At 42.9% G+C, this 22,258-nt stretch overlaps 1 protein-coding gene across 2 annotated transcripts in view; it reads left to right on the top strand.

Annotated features, from left to right (window-relative positions):
* Window positions 1-22,258, top strand: part of KLHL2 (kelch like family member 2) — a 199,934-nt gene that overhangs the window by 71,611 nt on the left and 106,065 nt on the right. For both annotated transcript variants that reach the window (XM_073576986.1, XM_073576996.1), the window contains exons 4-5: window positions 6,353-6,474; window positions 15,325-15,487. In XM_073576986.1, coding sequence (XP_073433087.1) covers window positions 6,353-6,474; window positions 15,325-15,487 — 285 coding nt within the window. The remainder of the gene's footprint in view (window positions 1-6,352; window positions 6,475-15,324; window positions 15,488-22,258) is intronic.

Raw genomic sequence — 22,258 nt, forward strand, 5'->3', positions numbered from 1 at the left:
CATTTGTGGGCACAGGACACAACCCCTTCACTAAATCTAATTTCTTCGATGGTAACATATTTGGTTAAAATGGATTGGATTGAGTCCATACTTCATAAAAAAAAAAGTCATATGGAACGTTTTTTCCTCACATGGTCCTCCTTTATTGATCTGAAGCCACTATCGGTGCGTCAAGCATTACATGGTTGCTTTCAATTCACCGATTGGTATATGAGAGAGCATAAATCTGATAACACACCCATTAGGCTTACCTGATTAAACCGGCAGGGTTTCAGACGTGCCTTGGGGGGGGGGGGGGGGTCAGGACTGACTGTTATACTGAATAACCCAGTCTTCCTTGGACTCTTTCAAGCTACACTTTCTGGATATTATGTCCCTCTTTGTCTTTATAGGCTATGTTTGTTGCTGATTCTTATCTTGTTTGCAGAAGGTTCTAAAGAAATATATAAAAAAAAAAATCGCCCCGTTGAAAATAAAACAATAAAAAATCAAACACGCATTTTGTATCACCGCGTTCAGAATCACCCGAACTATCAATAAAAAAAAAAGGATTAACCTGATCGCTAAATGGCATAGCGAGGAAAGTCAAAACGCCAGAATTACTTTTTTTGGTCGCAAAATGCAATAACGGGCAATCAAAAGAACGTATCTGCACCAGAATGGTATCATTAAATGTCAGCTAGGCGCTCAAAAAATTAGCCCGCACCCAACCTGAGATCAAGAAAAATGTAGACTCTACGGGTATCGGAAAATGACGCTTTTTATTTAACAAACCTTTGGATTTTTTTTGTTTCACCATTCAAATAAAAAAAGAACCTAGACATGTTTGGTGTCGTCCCCTTCCCCCCCCCCCCCTCGACAGCGTAAACCTAAACTATACAGTCCCACATCTCTAATCCCAGTATACCAGCCAGGCTCATTTCCACCAAGACCACACCTATTTAAAACACTTAAACGGAATCCGTAACAAGGATTGTGCTGTTCAATCTGAGAGCAGCCCACAATATCCCGGCATTGTTACTTTCTGGGCTCATTGCTGTAGTTTTTGTGAATTCACGATTTTATTGAAATACTGCCTGGACTGAGGCCAGAGAGTTTCCATCGTGAACCCGTCCTCTTCATTGAAGTAAATTGCTTCGTCAGGACTCCCATCGGAATCCATTGTGTTAAGCAGAGAGCACCATTAGTATTTGGTCAGTATTCTACATTTTCGTATTTTTTTTTTTTTTTTTTTTTTTTTAATTTCCCCTGATTTGTTTTATTTTTGGTTTACAATTACTGATGTAAAATACTGATCTAATACTGAGCATGTGACTATGGCCTTAGTGGCCCTAGTCTATTATGTACAGTCATGGCCAAAAGTTTTGAGACTGCCACAAGTTTTGGTTTTCACAGAGTTTACTGCTTGTGTTTTTAGATCATCTTAGTCTGATATTTCTGTGGGTACTGAAGTACAGTTATCAGCATTACATAAGATTTTACATGTTTATCGTCCAATACATCGAGTTTATGCAAAGACTTCTGCAATTCTTCCTGGCAGTTGGATATCCGTTTCTGTGCCAAATCCTGGCTGATGACCAATTCTCTCCTAATCAGTGCTTGGAGTTTATCGCGATTTCTGTGCTTTTTGTTTGTAACCTGCTTTTTGAGGATTTACCACAGGTTCTCAATTGGATTGTACCTAAGATTTAAATGACTTGCTCACCGATCCACTTGGTTATTACCTTGTGACAAGGTCTCCCTCATGCTGGAAAAAGCATTGTTCATCAGCACATTGCTCCTGGATCGTTAGAAGTTGCCCTTGGAGGATATTTAGATCCCATTCTTTATTCTTGGCCGTGTTCTTGGGCAAAATTGTGGGAGGGAGCCCCCTTCATGGATGAAAAGCGACCAGACCCATGAATTGCCTCGGGATGGTTTACTGTTGGCATGACACAACCGCTTACAGCTAGACTACAGCCTTTCTGGACAATGGTGGGAAAGTGTCCAAATCACATAATTACAGTGCAAATCATGAAAGGGTTGTGTTTTGGGTTTTTTTTCTCACAAAATTGATGATTCTTATCTAGTGATACTCGTTGCTCAGGTCTCCCTGAGCATGCTCAGGTGGTCTCCGAGTATTTTGACGCGCTCGGAGATTTAGTTTTCGTCGCCTGAGCTGCATGATTTGCGGCTGCTAGACAGCCTGAATACATGTGAGGAATGCCTGTTTGTTAGGGAATTCCCTCAGGTATTCAGCCCTCCGCAGCTCTTCCGAACGCTAGTGTGAAACTAGCCTTAAGGTACTGTCACACTTAGCGATGTACCAGCGATCCCGACCAGCAATATGACGCGGTCAGGATCGCTGGTACATTGCTAAGGCCTGTTTCACACTTCAGTTTTTCCTGTCAGTCCGACAGGAACGGGGCATCGGATCGGCGGATGTACGGATCCGCCGAAATTGAAAAATTAAAGGAACCGCACGTGTGAAAAAAGAAAAAAACAAAGTAAAAATACCGGCGTTGTAGTGCAGTCCGGGAAGCGGGCATGGTGACGCGGGAGCTGTGGGCACGGCGGGATTAGCAGCGGTGAAGTAGCAGGAGCAGCAGCGGTGTTCGCGGCATCAGTAGGTGTGCTGTCATGGAGAAGTTGCCGTAAAGGAGCGGCGATGAGGGGAGAGAGAATTTTATCCAGCAGCCAGACAGAAATGCGGGTTAATTTAGTAAATAGCAGATCCGGAGAACAAAATATTGTTTACATGCTCCGTCCGGGCTGCTGAGCGGACGCCAAAATCTTGGCGGATCCGTACAAAAGTGGATCGAACGGACGACCATCCGTCAAGATCCGCTGATAATGCAAGTCTATGATTTTTTTCAAGTCGGCGGATCTTGACTGATGGTCACAAACAGAAGTGTGAAACAGGCCTAAGTGGTCGCTAGTGAGCTGCCACACAGGCAGATCTCACCAGTGACATCGCAGGGGTCGGGGGTCGCTACTTACCTGTCAGACAAGGCGATGAAGACGTCCTCCCGCCCGCGTCCACACGTCGCTCGTCTCGACAGCAGGAAGCCCAGCAGGAAGCTGACGACAAGAAACGGTCCAGGACATTCTCGGGTGATCAGCAATAACCAGCGGGGGAGCAGTTGGAGGTAAGTATCAGACATAGCGATATCGCTAGCAATATCGCTATAACGTTACAAAAACCAGTGACGTTATAGCGATATTGCTAGCGATATCGCGTAGTGTGACAGGCCCTTTAGTCACCATGTTGTTATTTCTCTTTTAGTGAATCTGAGATAAATGGGTGAATTGATTTTCCAGGTATATTTTATTTACTTGCAAATTTAGGCGAATCTTTCCAGATTTTGTAATCCTTGGTCTAGCGAAAGTAAAACTTGCATTATTATCTGATTTGCTAATAAAAAAGCATTTGAAAAAAGTCTTATTTCATCTACTGTCACTTTTTAGCATTTTCTGAAAACTAATTAACTTTTCTTGTGCCTAGAAAAAGCTGGCAAGAATGTAGTTTTTATATCCGTTATTTTTGTTCCAGTGTGTCCATCGTTATCACTGGAAAAATGTTTGTTGCATTCAGCTCAGATTTTACCATCAAAGGCGATACTGTTGCACATACATGATTTCAGCTGATATAGGCTGTATCTCAACACTGGTAATGCCCTAATTGGGAGAGAGCGTTTTTTTTTAATTGCAGTTGATGTAATTTACCTGCACTTTGGAAGGCATTTGATACTGTACCACATAACAGCCTTATACTGAAGCGCCAGAAGATTGGGGGAAACTATAAGCTGAAAAAGACAGAAAACAGAGTCATCGTAAATGGTGCATTCTCTAACTGGGGATATACATTGGGTACAGAAAGTATTCAGACCCCTTTAAATTTTTTACTTTGTTTCATTGCATCCATTTGGTAAATTCAGAAAAGTTTATTTTTTTTTCTCATTAATGTACACTCTGCACCCCATCTTCACTGCAAAAAACAGAAATGTAGAAATATTTGCAAATTTAAAACTGAAATATCACATGGTCATAAGTAATCAGACCCTTTGTTTAGACACTCATATTAAAGTCACATGCTGTCCATTTCCTTGTGATCCTCCTTGAGATGGTTCTACTCCTTCATTGGGGTCCAGCTATGTTTAATTAAACTGACAGGGCTGTCAGACCAAATGAGAATCATGAGGTCAAAGGAACTGGCCAAGGAGCTCGGAGACAGAATTGTGGCAAGGCACAGATCTGACCAATGCTATAAAGGAATTTCTGCAGTACTCAAGGTTCCTAAGAGCACAGTGGCCTCCATAAGGCTAGGTTCACATTGCGTTAATGCAGTCCGTTCAACACATAGCGTTGACGGACTGCATTAACGCTACTGTCATTTTGTGATGCGTTTAGCGATCACGCTAGCGCAGCTTCCCTGTTTGTGCTATCGGTGACGGACCCCCGAAGGCTGCAGCCTGCGTCCGAGGGTCCGTCACAGAATAATGGCACATCGCAAACACATGCCGATTATGGCATGCGTTGGCAATGCGCTACATAATGGCGGTCTATGGATGCGCTAAGGCATCCGTTACATAGCGTTAGTGCCGCTATTTAACAGATGCCATCAGCGCATTGCCATTAGCGCAATGTGAACCCAGCCTAATCCTTAAATTGAAGTAGTTTGGGACCACCAGAAGTCTTCCTAGACCTGGCCGTCCAGCCAAACTGAGCAATCGTGGGAGAAGAGCCTTGGTGAGAGAGGTAAAGAAGAACCCCAAAATCACTGTGGCTGAGCTCCAGAGATGCAGTACGGAGATGGGAGAAAGTTCCACAAAGTCAACTATCACTGCAGCCCTCGTCCTGTAATTATCAGCAGCAGGTGTCGAATTATGGGATCAGTAGTCCCATCAGCTGACACCAATGACTGGAGGTAAACTTTATACCTCCGATCACAGCTGAGCACTCATACTGTCTTTTGACATCGTGGGAATCGCGGCTCTCTGACTGGTGGGGATGATTTCACCGCCGATCAGAAGCGGTGTTTGTCGCGCTGCCATGTGCACCTGGTGTCCTTGGTGAAGTCCTTGTTCGTGTCCAGCCCGAACAGTAGGTGTTCAGTACGGACGCCGAACTTTACTGTTCGGGTTTGCCCATTTCTAACCTTGACATTACAATATTACAAAACGATCTGGATAAGATGTCTGAATGGGCAAACACTTGGCAAATGAGGTTTAATGTAGATAAATGTAAAGTAATGCACCTAGGACGGAGTAATCGTATTGCTGCAACTACCGTACATTAAATGGGAGTATACTCAGGACTACAGAACAGGAGAAGGACTTGGATATGCTGGTTGCAAGTAAGCTGAGCAGCTGTTCTGCGTGTCAAGCAGCAGCTGCAAAAGCAAACTAGATTTTATGGTGTATTAAAAGAGAGAATCACAAGATTTTCTCTATCGTATTGTTACCCCTTTTATAAATCTCTTGTGAGGCCAAATCTAGAATATGGGATCCAGTTTTGGGATCCACATTTTTAAGAAAGATATTCGTACGTTGGAATCAATTTAAAGGCGGCAACTAGATTATTACAAGGGATGGAAGGCCTCTCATATGAAGAGAGGTTGGAAAAGTTGGCCTTGTTTAGCTTAGAAAGAGACAACTTGGTGGAGATCTTTTATGTATAAATACATGTGTGGTCAGTACAAAGGACTGACACATGACATATTCCTTCAAAAAACCATACTAAGGACCAGAGGGAACTAATTGCGGGTCGAAGAAAGGCGATTCCAACAGATAACTAGGAAAGGGTTCTTTACAGTTAGAGCAAGTCAGACTGTGGATTACCGACCACAAGAGGTAGTAATGGCAGACACTATAACAGCTTTTAAAAATGGTCTGGATGATTTCCTCAAGACGCATAACATTGCGGGTTATAGATAATTTAGTGACAAAATGTACAGTTGGTGGAGAAAGGTTGAACTTGATGGACCTAGGTCTTTTTTCAACCTACGTAACTATGTAGTGCAGAGAACTAGTAATCTGTCAGAATCCCTTGCTATGTCTTGGCAGCAGAGGCTACAGGTGCTTCTTTCTTTGTTTGCTGACGTCACGCCCACAGGGCATGTGTGCATAGGGATCTTGCATCGTACGTCAGCCCGTGTGTGTGTGTTAGGTTTTGTTCTCATCAATGTTTCTTGGTGAATGTTTCTATGACTGAGTCTCCAACACAGATGTGAACAGATCTGTTATATAGCAACAACATATTCTGCAGCGCTGTACAAATATGGCCACACCGTTGACTTAAGCCAATTATAGGAAAAAATTGTGGTCATTAATGGCTGTACTTTCCTGTTCCCCATTTTTTTTTTTTTTTATAGGCGAAATGAGTGAAAGTCGAGCAAAGCGAGTCCGAATAAAAGAAGTGGATGGATGGACACTAAAATTGCTTGTAGATTACGTTTACACTGCGGAAATTAAAGTGACCGAAGAAAACGTTCAGGTGAGGTTGGTGATCACGGCTGGTGGATTTTGTGGCTGTCATATATGGTAATGAGTTACGTCTGAAGAAGGGCTAATGTTTGAGGTTGTGGCTGCACCAGTTGGCTTCCGATTACCCTGGTTGGCTACCAGCCAAGTACATTTTATATCTCCCATCCAATTATTAGATTGCAGATCAGGACAGGATGTTCGCTGCATTTCCACTCTTTGTGAGCGTTACCCTTAAATCTTCACGTTGGCACCCCTGCTTGTTGGGCCAACAGTCAAATGGGCACCATTGCAGCAAACTCTTGCCTGAGCTCCGGTTTTCAACTTCTGAATATATTGTCCACATTCACTGAAAGCAAACGGGACAAACCAAAATGAAACAACTTGGCCAAATAGTTGTAATTAAAAATCTCTGTAGTTTTGGGTCTACAACTCCTTCGCAGAGCAATGTTTTCTTGGCCACCATACAATCCGTGTCGTCTGATCCCGCAGTCACATTGCCATTTATCTGTCCCCTGAATGTCGCTCACCTTCAAGTATAAGCTAGCAGGAACAGGGGACAGATGGAGGGGAGTATGACGGCAGGATCAGACTACATGGTTTGTCTGTTACCATGGAAACACGTAGACCTCAAATGATAGATTTCTGCCTTCCATCCATTATGAGATTGGATTAGGGGCTTTATTTTGTAGGAGATTTTATGACGGCAGCTTTAGAACACTTTTCTATGTAACCATTAATTTCATTTGGTCAGTCTCATGAAAACGTAGCAGACTAGACTTAAGACCATGTGCACATTTATCATTAAATCTCACATTAATGCTATTTAGCCACCGCCCCTTGTGCTGCTTAGGCTGGTTTCACATTTGCGTTTTTTTTCGCGGTAATTTAGCGCTAAATAGCGCATGCGTTTTTTTTTCCTATACTTTGCATGGGATGCGCTTATGTGCGCATACACATGCGTTTGTACGCGTTTTACCGCGCATGCGTTTTTTTGCGGTATGCGCTCGGGCGCACAAAATGCAACTTGTTGCATTTTTTGTGCGTCCGATTTGCCTCAAAAAAACGCATGCGCGCGCAATGCATTTTTTTACAGCAAGACACCCATTATAAGTCTATGGTGAGCATATGTGCGCATTGGCATGCTTATGTATGCGTTTTTTTGCACATGCGTTTTTTTTTTTTTTTTACCATTAGTTTAGACAATGGAATTTAGGGGTTAGGGTCAGGGTTAGGGTCAGGGTTAGGGTCAGGGTTAGGGTCAGGGTTAGGGTCAGGGTTAAGTATGGTTTGGTTAAGGGTTAGGGTTAAGTATGGTTTGGTTAAGGGTTAGGGTCAGGGTTAGGGTCAGGGTTAGGGTTAAGTATGGTTAGGGTTAGGGTTAGGGTCAGGGTTAGGGTCAGGGTTAGGGTTAAGTATGGTTTGGTTAAGGGTTAGGGTCAGGGTTATGGTCAGGGTTAGGGTCAGGGTTAGGGTTAAGTATGGTTAGGGTCAGGGTTAGGGTTAAGTATGGTTTGGTTAAGGGTTAGGGTCAGGGTTAGGGTTAAGTATGGTTTGGTTAAGGGTTAGGGTTAGGGTCAGGGTTAGGGTTAAGTATGGTTTGGTTAAGGGTTAGGGTCAGGGTTAGGGTTAAGTATGGTTAGGGTTAGGGTTAAGTATGGTTTGGTTAGGGTCAGGGTTAGGGTTAGGGTCAGGGTTAGGGTTAAGTATGGTTTGGTTAAGGGTTAGGGTCAGGGTTAGGGTCAGGGTTAGGGTTAAGTATGGTTTGGTTAAGGGTTAGGGTCAGGGTTAGGGTTAAGTATGGTTTGGTTAAGGGTTAGGGTTAGGGTTAAGTATGGTTTGGTTTAGGGTTAGGGTCAGGGTTAGGGTTAGGGTCAGGGTTAGGGTTAAGTATGGTTTGGTTAAGGGTTAGGGTCAGGGTTAGGGTCAGGGTTAGGGTTAAGTATGGTTTGGTTAAGGGTTAGGGTCAGGGTTAGGGTCAGGGTTAGGGTTAAGTATGGTTTGGTTAAGGGTTAGGGTCAGGGTTAGGGTTAGGGTCAGGGTTAGGGTTAAGGTTAGTTAGGGTTTGGGTTAGGGTTAAGTATGGTTTGGTTAAGGGTTAGGGTCAGGGTTAGGGTCAGGGTTAGGGTTAGTAAAGTCATGGTTTGGGTTAGTGTGAGGGGCCACCTAATGTTGGAAAAAAACGCAAACGCGGTAAAAACGCACTAAAAACGCATACAAACGCATAAAAACGCTGCGTTTTTTTCATGCATGCTCATAAAAATGCTTGAAAAAAACGCAGCAGTTGTATGCTTTTGTATGCGTTTTTCAATGCGTTTTTTTGCGGGAAAAACGCGCTGCAAAAAAAAGCAAGTGTGAAACAGGCCTAACATCCATTTTTCTGCGCTATAAAGTCGCTGTCCTTTGAAAATCTCATCAACATGGACGAAGATTTGTAATAGGCAAAAGTACCCAAAATATATGATAAAAGGTGTGTGACCTGAGCACGTGCTGGTGACTGGCCCCTGGCTCCTTTCTGCATCACCCATCCCGATGATTACACAGAAATGCCTCATTCTGTAGCTTTTGGAACATTTCATCTTCTGCCCAGTCACAAACATGCCGGCAGCGCCATGTCTTTGATCCGGCTGTCTGCACATTCAGCCTCAGCAAGGCCAGACTAAAAGAAAGTCATCTACAAAGTGAGAGACACGTCCTGTGCAATTATTTTTAATGGGCGCAGTTCAGTCATCTGTCTAATGGATGGATCACTGTAATGGAGGGAAGGATATTTGTATGCACTCTGGATAAATGTGTGTCCTCTTATTTTCTTTTCATTCACCTTTTCTTGATATACATTTCTAATTGCCATTATGAGAAGATTTTTTTTTTCTTACCTTGTTTTAAGTAGTCCTACCAAACCATGCCCATGAGCGTCCCCCTTATTGCCTTCAGCCCTTCACATGCTGCTCTTCTCTCCTGTCGTCCCTATAACCTCAGTTTCCACATACACCAATCTGCTATAACATGAAATGGTCACTAAACTTTAATGTATTTTAGTGGCTGGCTGGCTGGTCCTGGAACACCCACCAATCACTCGAACCATGAAGCAGAAGCGCTCAGACTTCTCTCAAGCATGAGCATAGCAAGGACAAGGTCTAATAGGACGTGTTTTGGGTCTGTACATTGCTCTGAGCACAAGTTCTCATGTCGCTTCGTTCGACAAGTTCGGGGGTTTCAATGAGTGAACTCCAACCAATCAACGTTTGATAACGGGAGCAATGATAAGTTAAACATGTCAGTTTGCCTTTAAAATTAGTGACGGGCTTCATGAATAGCCCTGATTGTTATAGCAGCTGTCAAGGACTATTTAACAGCAGGGGAGCAGACCATTCATAAACCTAGTTTGGCCACTACGTTGTTTTATTGATGACTTTTGCCTAATATAGGGGGTGCATCTGCAGTAGCCAGATGTGGAAATAATGTCCTAAAACAATATATGGTTGCACTCACCGGTATTAAATAAAAACTTTATTGGTACATTTCATTAAAACATGCCGGCAAGAGGTACTCGTGAGATACACTCTGGACGACGGCCGTTTCGCACCTTCTGTGCGTTAACGGGTGGACCCGAAGCCAAAAAAAATGGACAAATATGAGAATTTGCTTGACGCTGTCGAGAGCAAATGCGGGAGATGAGTGATCCTCGACTAGCCCATTACTAGCTCATTAAAGCTTGGTGCCAGTTATCCCAGAAGTCTTGTTAGGCTGTGTTCACACGTTGCGTTTTTGTTCGCGTTTTTCCCGTGGATTTACCAAAAAGTCCGCTCAAAAAATGCCTAAAAGAAGCTTCCCATTCATTTTAATGCATTTTGCACTTTTTGTGCATATTGATGCGTTTGTTACCTAAAAAAAAACGCTTCGCGGTAAAAAATGCAGCACGCTCATTAATTTCGTGGTAAATTCCGCATTTCTGGCTATTTTCTATGTGTCTGGGGACTCTCCGGAAAAAATTGCGGTAAAAACTTGCAAAAATCCCCTCAAAAACACGCGTTTTCTGGGAAGGAGTCCGGTTTTTATGCAGAAATTTTCTGCATACGTGTGCACATAGCCTAAAGCTCATATCTTCAGAACCGTTTTGGTGGCACAAGAGGGTCCTATAGAACTAGAACATCTTATACGTAATCAGTGCATGTACATAGTTTTATTATGTCTGACAAAAAAAAGTGGTTATTTGCTGGTAAAGGAAGCTGAAGTTTTCCATGGGTTTTTAATCTGCTAGAAGTCATCTTGAAGGCTTCTTGGTTATGGTGGATGAGGGTGATTTGTCTGTGGTGTACTTCTGTTGGTCACAAAAATTTTAAGTCTCAAATTATTTGCATATACAGAAATACGTACAACCACATATGATGCTGAAGTTGGTATCTTATTCGGAAATGCGTTTTTTTACAACAGTTTAATAACCACCAGAACTGATCACAATAATACAATTCAATGCAGTGAGGTGGCCTGGCCCAAATACACCGAAAGGCAGCTGCCAAACATATAATAGTGACCAAAAAATGGGCATTAAAGTGGGCACCAAAAGGTGTTATCGAAAGGGATAAATTACTTTGGGCCACAGATCTCACACTGCGGTCAACAAATTCTGGTCTCTCCAACCTGTTTCAAAAGGGTTATATGTCTTTGACGTTAGACTGGCCCGCAGAGATGCCCCGCATCTGAGTCATATCAGTCCAGGCTGGCCGAAATGGGTTCTGGGCCTGAGAACTGGCATTAAAGGGGTTTTCTGGTAAGTTTATTTTGATGGTGTAACCTCAGGATCAAGAAGGAGGATAATGATCCTAATCGGAAAAAATGACAAGTGGCAAACATCCAAGACTTGGCGGGAATGAAGAATCACATTTCCATACAGAAAGTGACACCGGAATAGTCCAGTAATTAAGTCCAGTGATGTGATGCCGAACTATGAGCAGAGGACCAACAGTTGGAGCAGTTCAGACTAGTAGAGTGAACATTGTATGGTCTTTTGATTGAGATCCAGTCCATATTGTGATACAAGTGAGGTCGGTCTTGTAATGCCAACTCAATCTGCTCTAAATGGTTGTGCCCAACAGGCTGAAGCTCCGTATAAGACCGTCTGCCAATGGTCTAAGTTTCATCAATACGTCCGCTTTTTACATCCATGTGATTCATTCCCATACACCTATGTTAAAAAAATGTACACGAACAAGTAGTGATCTAGGTTTAGAGTAGAAATGTATCCATAAAAATCGGTGCCACGTGGATGTTCTGTGTTGGATCTGCTTTATTTTATTTTTATACACATCCTTAGACTTGATTGGGTGAGACTTAGAGGAGAATAATAATAATTTCATATAGCGCACTTTACAATGAAGGGAACAGTGCATGCTGCAATTTTTTTTATTTTTCATGGACAGTTGGACTGAGTGAAAAATTGCTTAAGACAATGGTCCTATTTAATAACATGGGTCAGGGTGCTGTCCATGCGCTATCCGATCACAAATCTACAGCATATGTCTGATCTATTCGCTCGTCTACATAATCCCTAAAGCCTATGGGACTGTTCACTGCTCGGTGTACCCGCTCACAGATGCGCTCGGTCCGGACCTCTGCGCTTCCCCAGGTGCATCGGCGCTCGTAACAAAGGGAGAACTTGTCTCTTAGATTTTTTCCTTGAATGTTAAAAGGGATCAATTACTGATGATTCACAATTCTTACCTTTTTTTATTTACTGGCTAACACAGTGCAAAGATCGTTGCTTCTTTCTGTATTTGGAGACTTTTTGAAACGTTTGTATGCAACACACCAGGATTCCTACTGGTGGGCGATCCATAAATTCTAGTACAAATCTTCAGTGTTCCAAATGGCAAATTGGGAATGAAGCCATTAATGAACAGAACACTTGATTGCCGTCTCTGGTCCACATCTCCCAATGACGCTGTGACGGAGAAGAGATCTGCACCATAGTGAGATGAATGTGAGTTCTGGAGACCCCTGAACCACAGCAGCATGATGTGTGGCTGAGTTTTCTGGAGATTTGCTTGTAATTCCCTTTTTTTTCAGTTTTTATGGTGAAGTTTTCAGGGAACGTTTCTAAGTACTGTGTGTTAAGTAACTCGCCGGGCTGCTGATATTGTTATGAATGTGTATTTTTAGCACCACCTTGTGCGATTCGCCCACAGATTTTATGCTTTTCAACTGTGAAATGAATCGGGGTAAACATCACAACTATCTTAAAATTATTAGCCAGCTGTAAAAGTCTGGCTGTGAGTAACCGGCCTGCTATGTTAATCCCCTTTGCTGACAAGTTGGAATGACGTGGAATTTTTGCTTTTTCTTTCCTTGGGACACTAACTTGTCGTTTGCTTTTTTAAGAGCTTGTATAAGAAGTGCACCGATTGCTATGCAGACTAATGTGAGTGCGTGTAACTAATCCACTGTCCCCATGTATATGTCTTATTTTGTGAGAACCACCTGTATATTCAGCCATACGTTTTGTGGATTTTCTGTGCCAGTTGTGTTCAAGGGTGATAGATAATGTAGTTCCCTAATATACAAGTAAATCCAACAGCGGTGGTTGTTGTGCTAGTAAGATCTTCTATTTAACTGATTTGGTGCATTTTCATATCAAAACTTTTCCCCAAGAAATAACTTTATCCCCTATCCATAGCATAGTGGAAAGTTGCTGATCGCTGGGGATCCCAATAATGGAGCTTTGCAGCCCTATCCTGGTTAGAGTGGAAGTGTACATGCTCGGCCTCCGCTCCGTTAATTGTCTATCGGACTGTCGGTTGTGGCCAAGCTCTATGCATGGCAGTTCTGTAAGCAATGAACATGGCGGAGGTCAGGCACAAACATCTCCCCTCCATTCAGGATGGGGCTATATTCCTCTATTCTTGGGATCGCTGGGTGTCCCACCGGCCTGATCTCCAGAGATCAACAAGTCCATAACTTGATTGTTTGGGAAAAACCCTTTAACGCTAGATAACAAATGTGGTCATACATGTTAATTTAGCTGTGGCTGGATTGTAAAGTTGTAGACTTCAGATATGTATCTATTTATGAGATTAATTGTGGCCACAAGAGGTTGTTCCTAGTTTGCCCCAGTTATATGACTGTATTTTGTAGATCAGCCAGTGGGCTGCTATTCTGTTTGGTGGAGGTCCCATGCTTTGGACCACTATTGATCATCAAACAGTCATGGCTCATCCCTAAGAAAGGACATCATTGTCTCAGAAAACCCCTTTATAGAAACCTCTACAGCAGAGCATCTCTTGGCTCTCAGGGCAGTCTGCTCATACATAATTTCTAATTATTAGAAGACCTAAAGATAATGTCATCATCTATCGTCAGCCAAGAGCTGTCTGGTCTACATTGTTTTATTTAGACACCAAATGTTCTCACCATGACTGTAAGAATTGAATTGTTGCATATCCAGTTGCCCCGACCTAACTTGTTTCCGGTGAGTCCTCGGCATGATTTGCTTTTGTTGTTTGATGGCTTCTATTCACTGGGAGTTGTTCTGGCACATAAAATGCTTCTAAATTCTTGAATCATTGATTGTCTCCAGATTTAAATAAAAAAAATAATTTATGAACAAGCCCAAATACTTGTGGGCAAAGCCGCCCAATGTGTGGTCAGTTCTAATGTCTTGGACATGCTGCATTTTTGCTGTTCTTTCTTGACAAGGAAAAATAACAGTACAGGACCAGCAAAGTGACAGCGATTAGTGATCTCTCTTCTTTTTTTTTTTCCTTTCCTGCTTAGTCTTTATACTATTGTTTTGCACTGTATTTTTACCCTTTCAAATGAATGGGGGTAAAAACACACAAATGTATTTTACAGTGTGTTTTTCTGCAGAAATATCTGCTGCAAATACCCAACATGTGCCCATTCGGATGTCAGGGATTTTTCTCCTAAGCAGACAATGCAGTTTACTCAGTGTTGTTTTTTTTTTTTTTGTGTGATGCGGAAAAAAAAACTAGAAAAGGATTGTGAAACCTCAATCAGCCAGTGGAGAAACGGATGTGAACAGCCCAGCAACTATTATAATTTTTGTGTGGATTCCGCACCCAAATCTGACCCCAGTTCGTAACCCATGCTTGTTAATGGGGCCTCTGTAACCCCCATTGCATGCTACAGAAGATAAATGCTCACAAAAAGTGTGGGGCTAAGTATCATGTTGTTTATTCCTGCTGATCCCATGGAAAAACCAATTGAGTAGCCCAATGCAGATAAACTCCCTGGTATGGTCCAGTCCTTGAGTGGATCCTGAGCTCTTCACATTGCACACCCGCAGCAGACATCAAAGTAATCTACAGCCCTTGAGGTGAAATGGGTTTCATTTTCTAACATGTGTTATGTGGATTTTTCATGACTCTGTTCACACCGGCATCACAGCTTCGGTTTTTAGCAGGCCAGAGTTTTTTTTTTTTTTAATAGAACCTAATTAGTGATGAGCGAGTATACTCATTGCTCGGGTCTCCCTGAGCATGCTCCGGTATCCTCCCGAGTATTTTGGCATGCTCGGAGATTTAGTTTTCATCATCTCAGCTGCATGATTTGCGGCTGCTAGATAGGCTGAATACGTCTGAGGAATGCCTGTTTGTTAGGGGATTCCCACATCTATTCAGGCTGGCTAGCAGCTGTAAGTCATGCAGCTGAGATGACGAAAACGAAATCTCCGAGCATGCCAAAATACTCGGGAGGACACCCGAGCATGCATGGGAAAACCCGAGCAACTAGTATACTCGCTCATCACTAAACCTAACAGATGACAAAAGTGACGCGTCCCAGTCTAGTTTGACCTGTTTTGTATCACATTATAAAACCAATTCCATCTGTCCTGTGCCATTTGCAGGTGCTTTTGCCGGCAGCCAGTCTTTTACAGCTTCAAGATGTGCGGAAAACCTGCTGCGAGTTCCTGGAAACCCAACTTCATCCAAGCAACTGTTTAGGGATTCGGGCCTTTGCTGACATGCACGCGTGTACTGAACTGTTACAGCAAGCCAACACCTTTGCAGGTAACTCCTCCAATGTAGGGTTCATATACATCTACGTGGGCAGGCGTTACACAACGTTACTACAGCCCAGCCTGGTTGATGGTAACATCTCATCTCCCCAAGATCTTTTCCATGAATGACCCATTCATGTCTTCTCTGCATTCATGTAGCATATTAAGTTTCCCATCCCCCATCATCCAGGACCACACTGGTGTATTGAGCCTGGCTATAGCTGGATGGACCTGGATTGTTAGGCCTTGATTAGAGCTCGACATCTTCCAGTTACATAATTGTGATGGGTACAGTAAATGTGAGTGAAAACATGCTGTATAAATATATATAATGGAGAAACAGTCTCCAGAGCAGGCTCAGAAACATTAATGGGTTTCATATATGAGGCAGAGGAGAGCACCAGATGTGCAAGCTTCTGAGGGTGGAGAATCATCCAGTGATCCTGCCGTAAATGTTTCATTTAAGGCAAATGTATCATTCAAACGTAGATTTTACAATTTAGAAACAAGCTGTAACTTGTAATCAAATTGTCATATAAAAGGAAAAGTATGAAAGGTGGCTCTGGTCACACCTTGACATGTGACTATTTAGGCACATATGCCAATACACAAGAGGTTTCAAACACGCGGACCACATGCGGCCCTCATAGCTCCATTGTGTGGACCTCAGGCCTCTGAGTCAATCATGGTCAGGTCCAGGGACTTGATTCTGACAGCTGACCCCAGCTCTTTTGCCAAATTTCCATTTTCTTCATAAATAAATGAAAATCATATTGAAGAAATGTTACCACTGTCATGAAGCACAATGTCACAAAAAACAATCTCAGAATCAGTGGGATCCATTGAAGCGTTCCAGAGTTATTACCTCATAAAGGGACAGTGGTCAGAATTGTAAAATTTTGCCTGGTCAGAAAGGTGAAAACTGGCTCGTGTGTGTGTGTGTGTGTGTGTGTGTGTGTGTGTGTGTGTGTGTGTGTGGGTGGTTAAAGGGTTAAACCCATAAAAAAGTAATAAAATTGTAATGCAAAGGCCATGTACGTACCGTACCATAGATGCTGCTTTTTTTTTTTTTTTTTTTCTGCAGGCGTCCAGACCACACAATGCAATTATAGTCTTCTCTAACCATTATGTTTTTGCTTCCTTTGTTGCGATTTTGGGGTAGATATGAAGCCACAGTTTTAAATTATTTTTTTTTTTTTGATAGAGAAAAGGTTGGATTCTGCGCTTAAAAATACAACAGCGTCTTTTTTTTTTTTTTCTTGATTTGTTGATTTTTTTTTTTTTTCAGAAGAAGCCTGTAAGAAAAAATGCACCAAATCCGCCGAGTTCGGCAGCGTCTTCAGACCAGAGAGCGCAGATTTCAGGGAACCACATCCACTTTGCTTTGAAATTTAGACCCTGTTCACATGTAGCATAAATGCTGCGGATTTCCTGCTGCTTTTTTTTTTTTTTTTGCATAAAAATTCTGCTGTTTAACTGTCTAAGCAAAGTGGATGTTATTTCATGAAAACTGCGCCTGCTGTTAGAATTCAACAGACAGTATTTTACATTATTGAAGTTATTCTTTACCTCTACGCTTGTCTCTCCACCTATTTTACTACAGCTGTTCTTCCTTTCCCTTTTGTTTCCTTGCCTTTCCCTTTCCTTTTCTTCCTCTCCTACATCTTAAATGTTTTATATACAGTATATAAGATATCTTATATGCGTATCGTCACCCCTTTCCCTTGCCTACCCTGTACAGACTATGCTTTTTCTTTTTCCTTCTATCCATTTAGTTTTTCCTTTTTCCAATTTTCCTTGATAAACCATATTTTTCCTTAACCTTTTCCTCCCTTAATTTTGCCTGTAACTTTCGTGCCTTTAAATTTTGCTTTTTAACTTTTATTTTGATCTTGTTTGCATCTGTATTACTGTGTAGTTATAATATGTCATCCCTTTTACGTTACCCCATTTATGTTTAACAAAAAAAAAAAAAAAAAAGCCTTAATAAAAACTGTATGAAAAAGGCTGCTGCTTTTTGCCCATGGACACTGATTAACTGTGCGGTTTTGGCGATTTGGGTGCTTTTTTTTTTTTTTCCCTCTATGTGGAGAAAACGGATGTAAAAAGCTGCAGTTACTTTTTTGAATGCAGAATCCAAGCATTTCTGTACTATAAAAAAAACACCCCTTCACATCTGGATCAAATAAGGGGGAGAAGATTTGTTATTGTGTAGTTTGGTGCGGACATCTGCAGAAAATGAAGTATTTCTGCAACGTGTGAACATGGCCTTACAGGCGCAAAAAAAAAAAGCTGGATGTCATATAATGAAGCTACATAAAGATAAGAAAGTTCTGGCAGCTCCGACTGTGAATGAAGGAGAAAAAAATAATCCACAGGTCCCCACTAGAGCTGAGCAGGACGCACAGATGACGTCGCTCTGGCCCTGGGTGATCAAAAGCCGGAAGGTTAGAGATTTGTGGCCTCCCGTCCAGCTGCCGGGTACCGCTGACCTGGACACTAACCAAAGACCCGTGAATCCATCTGCCCATCTCGGAACAGTCCCAACTGTTTCGGGCACTGCAGACTGTATTGGAGTTGGGTCTGCGCCCTGCAGTCTCGAGCATCTGCTGAATTTCCCTCACTCAACCGCCTCTCTGAAAACTCCTCCTGCCAGGGTAGAAGGAAGTAATAAATGGATGTAGATTGGGGTGTGGCCAGGGGCATGGCCAAAATTTACCGCAACACTCTACGTGTGTTGCATGATCTGTTCCTTTTGCTGCTCTTCTGAAGTTGCGAGGTATAGGTAAGGGCCTAGCAGTTTTGTTTGACATTAACCAGACTGACATGCAGATTTTATTATTGTCTATTGCACTATATATAGCTGTAAAAGCGCTGATATATGTATTCCCCAAGCTACTGAATAATGTAGGTGTCAAGAGTTCAAGCGCTAAACCCACACTTCTTTCCGTAGTGTATTATGACCACTGCTGACAGGAAGAGGGTGTCCACATTGAGGGTGGATGGGTGAATCAGGTAGGATGTCTACTTATGCAGGGATGTCAAACTCAAATACACAGAGGGCCAAAATGAAAAGCTTGGACGAAGCGGCAGGCCAACCTTGATATTTATTTTTTTAAAAACAATGACTACATTTGAGGAAGTTTTTCCTTGTCATCAAATATAGCGATGACCCTTTTTCATATGGAAACAAACTTAATGGGGCTGTCCCACTAACAAGCTACATTTTAATTACGGTAATAGGTCTCAGAATAAAATATTGGTATATTATGTCATGTAATCCCAAGTACGGTATTATACACTCAGTGAATTCCTTCGCAGTACCTTTCATATGCACAGTATGATGACCCCCATCACATTATGATTCTCCGCCTGTATTCCCACACAGCCCTCCATACAGTATAATGACCATAAAAGTGCTCCATACAGTATAATGGCGCCACATAGTGCTCCATACAGTATAATGGCGCCACATAGTGCTCCATACATTATAATGTTACCACATAGTGCTCCATAGAGTATAATGGCGCCACATAGTGCTCCATACAGTATAATGGCGCCACATAATGCCCCATAGAGTATAATGGCGCCACATAGTGCCCCATAGAGTATAATGGCGCCACATAGTGCCCCATAGAGTATAATGGCGCCACATAGTGCCCCATAGAGTATAATGGCGCCACATAGTGCCCCATAGAGTATAATGGCGCCACATAGTGCCCCATAGAGTATAATGGCGCCACGTAGTGCCCCATAGAGTATAATGGCGCCACATAGTGCCCCATAGAGTATAATGGCGCCACATAGTGCCCCATAGAGTATAATGGCGCCACATAGTGCCCCATAGAGTATAATGGCGCCACATAGTGCCCCATAGAGTATAATGGCGCCACATAGTGCCCCATAGAGTATAATGGCGCCACATAGTGCCCCATAGAGTATAATGGCGCCACATAGTGCTCCATGCGGTATGATGGTGCCACATAGTGCTCCATGCGGTATGATGGTGCCACATAGTGCCCCATACAGTATAATGGCGCTACATTGTGCTCCATACAATATAATGGCGCCACATAAAGCCCAATCTATATATATATGTATGTATGTGTGTGAATGTATGTGTGTATCACCAACCAATCACGAAGCATCTTTCATTTCCCCAGAGCTGTTTAAAAGAAGCTGAGCTGTGATTGGTTGCTATGAGCAACAGTTTTCCTTGCAACCAATCACTAAGCAAAGAAGCTGAGCTGTGATTGGTTGCTATGAACAATAGTTTTCTCACTCCGGCAGCACGGTGGCTCAGTGGCTGGAGTCCTGGGTTCGAATCCCACCCAGGACAACATCTGCAAGGAGTTTGTATGTTCTCCCTGTGTTTGCGTGGGTTTCCTCCGGGTACTCCGGTTTCCTCCCACATTCCAAAGACATACTGCTAGGGAATTTAGATTGTGAGCCCCATCAGGGACAGTGATGATAATGTGTGCAAACTGTAAAGCGCTGCAGAATGTTAGCGCTATATAAAAATAAAGATTATTAATAAAGATTATTAACACCTCAGCAGACACTGATATGGTGGGAGACATCTAACATCCCTTGGAACATAAGCTCCCAGCCATTGTCTGAGCCCCAGAAAGGAGCAGAGGGCACATGACAGAAATGAATCCCCCCCTCCCATATACCCATCACACATCCTCCATCTCATAGGCACATCTTCCCTCTTAAAGGGATCATTGGTATGGAAGTCAGGGCAAATCTATCCAGCGCTTTGGTTTTGACCCCAGGTCTCTCTTAAAGGGATCCCCGATATTGAAGTTAGGATGTGTGATATTAGGGGTAGTAGTCCGGTGGCTCTGGCTGACGGAATGGTGTGGGATATTAGGGGTAGTAGTCCGGTGGCACTGGCTGACGAGATGATGTGGGATATTAGGTGTAGTAGTCCGGTGGCTCTGATGGGATGATGTTGGATATTAGGGGCAGTAGTCCGGCCCCTCTGACTTGATGATGTGGGATATTAGGGGTAGTAGTCTGGTGGCTCTGACGGGATCATGTGGAATATTAGTGGTAGTAGTCCGGCGGCTGTGATAAGATGATGTGGTATATTGGTGGTAGTTGTTTGGTGGCTCTGGCTGACGGGATGATGTGGGATATTAGGGGTAGTAGTCCGGCGGCTGTGATAAGATGATGTGGGATATTGGTGGTAGTTGTTTGGTGGCTCTGGCTGACGGGATGATGTGGGATATTAGGGGTAGTAGTCCGGCGGCTGTGATAAGATGATGTGGGATATTGGTGGTAGTTGTTTGGTGGCTCTGGCTGATGGGGTGATGTGGGATATTAGGTGTAATAGTCCGGCAGCTCTGGCTGATGGGATGATGTGGGATATTAGGGGTAGTTGTTTGGTGGCTCTGGCTGATGGGATGATGTGGGATATTAGGGGTAATAGTCCGGCAGCTCTGGCTGATGGGATGATGTGGGATATTAGGGGTAGTTTTCCGGTGGCTCTGGCTGACGGGACGACGTGAGATATTAGGGGTAGTAGTCTGATGGCTCTAGCTGACGGGACGATGTGGGATATTAGGGGTAGTAGTCCGGTAGCTCTGGCTGACGGGATGATGTGGGATATTATAGTGAGTGTGGCTATGCAGAGTGGGCGGGGCTCTACACTCAGATATTATATATCATTATGATTTGTTATAACTAACTGTACTTAGTTACTATGCCCGGGCAGCGCCGGGCTCTTCAGCTAGTACAGTTTAATGGCACCACATAGGGCCCCATACAGTATACTACAACAGGGCACATTATTACTGGACCAGGGCCAGAATTACTACTAAGTGGCTAATTGTAAAACAATACTACTATATGGGGCTGATTGGTGGACAGAGAAAAACAAAGCATGTTTTGTTTTTTTTAAAATAATCAAAATAATAAAATAAAGAAAAATAATTTAAATATTTGCCCAATAAAAATGTTTTATGTAAAAACTGAGGTGAAAAGGCCTGTATCATAAACCATATGATAAACACCATTAAAATTACTAAAAAAACATGACAAAAGTTAAAATAAATCATATAGAAAAATAATAGTATCCCTAGAAATGTCGTCATCTATGGCAAAGAACGTGGATCCTTAAGGTCATGTTTTTTTCTATGTGGCCCATTTATCCAGCTGAGTTTGAAACCTTTGGCCCTACACAGAGCCCGGCAAGATGCTACTGCATGTGTCCTGTTGAATACTATTGTAAGAGAAACAGTATGGACTCAGGGAAAGCCCTCCTTTTTTCAGCTGAATATATACATCTAACGTAGCATTAAAGGGACTGTCCGCTACATGGCCATCCCCTTCTAAAGTTAAACATGACCTCATGATATAATGTCCTTCAACTGCCAATGTCACTGGAATGGCACTGCTCTGGGAGGGGAGTATAAGCCGTTATTATTTTCAATCCACTGCACCTGGAGGACCCGCTCCGCCCAGTTTGCCATTGGCGTGATTTGCCACATGTGTATGGTGGAGGTGCGCAGTGCAGTGTAGCGGACAGTCTCTGAAGCTGAGCCTACTCCATGCCACGCAGGCGCTGGATATATTATGCAACCAGCACCTGAATGTAGCTGCTTAGAGTTATCTCTGATTAGATTCGGCTGATTAATTGTGATATCAACATTGAAAAGTTTGGAAATGGGAAACAGATGAGATTGCGATTCTGGGGTGCTGATGGTGGAGTCATAGCAAACCAGGGCCAAGTGATTGCCTCTGCATCTGCTATGTTTGTGCACCCATGAAGCCC

The sequence above is a fragment of the Dendrobates tinctorius genome, unplaced genomic scaffold, assembly GCF_039654945.1.
Source record: "Dendrobates tinctorius isolate UK_male_01 unplaced genomic scaffold, ASM3965494v1 ptg000008l, whole genome shotgun sequence".
NCBI classification, from domain to species: domain Eukaryota; kingdom Metazoa; phylum Chordata; class Amphibia; order Anura; family Dendrobatidae; genus Dendrobates; species Dendrobates tinctorius.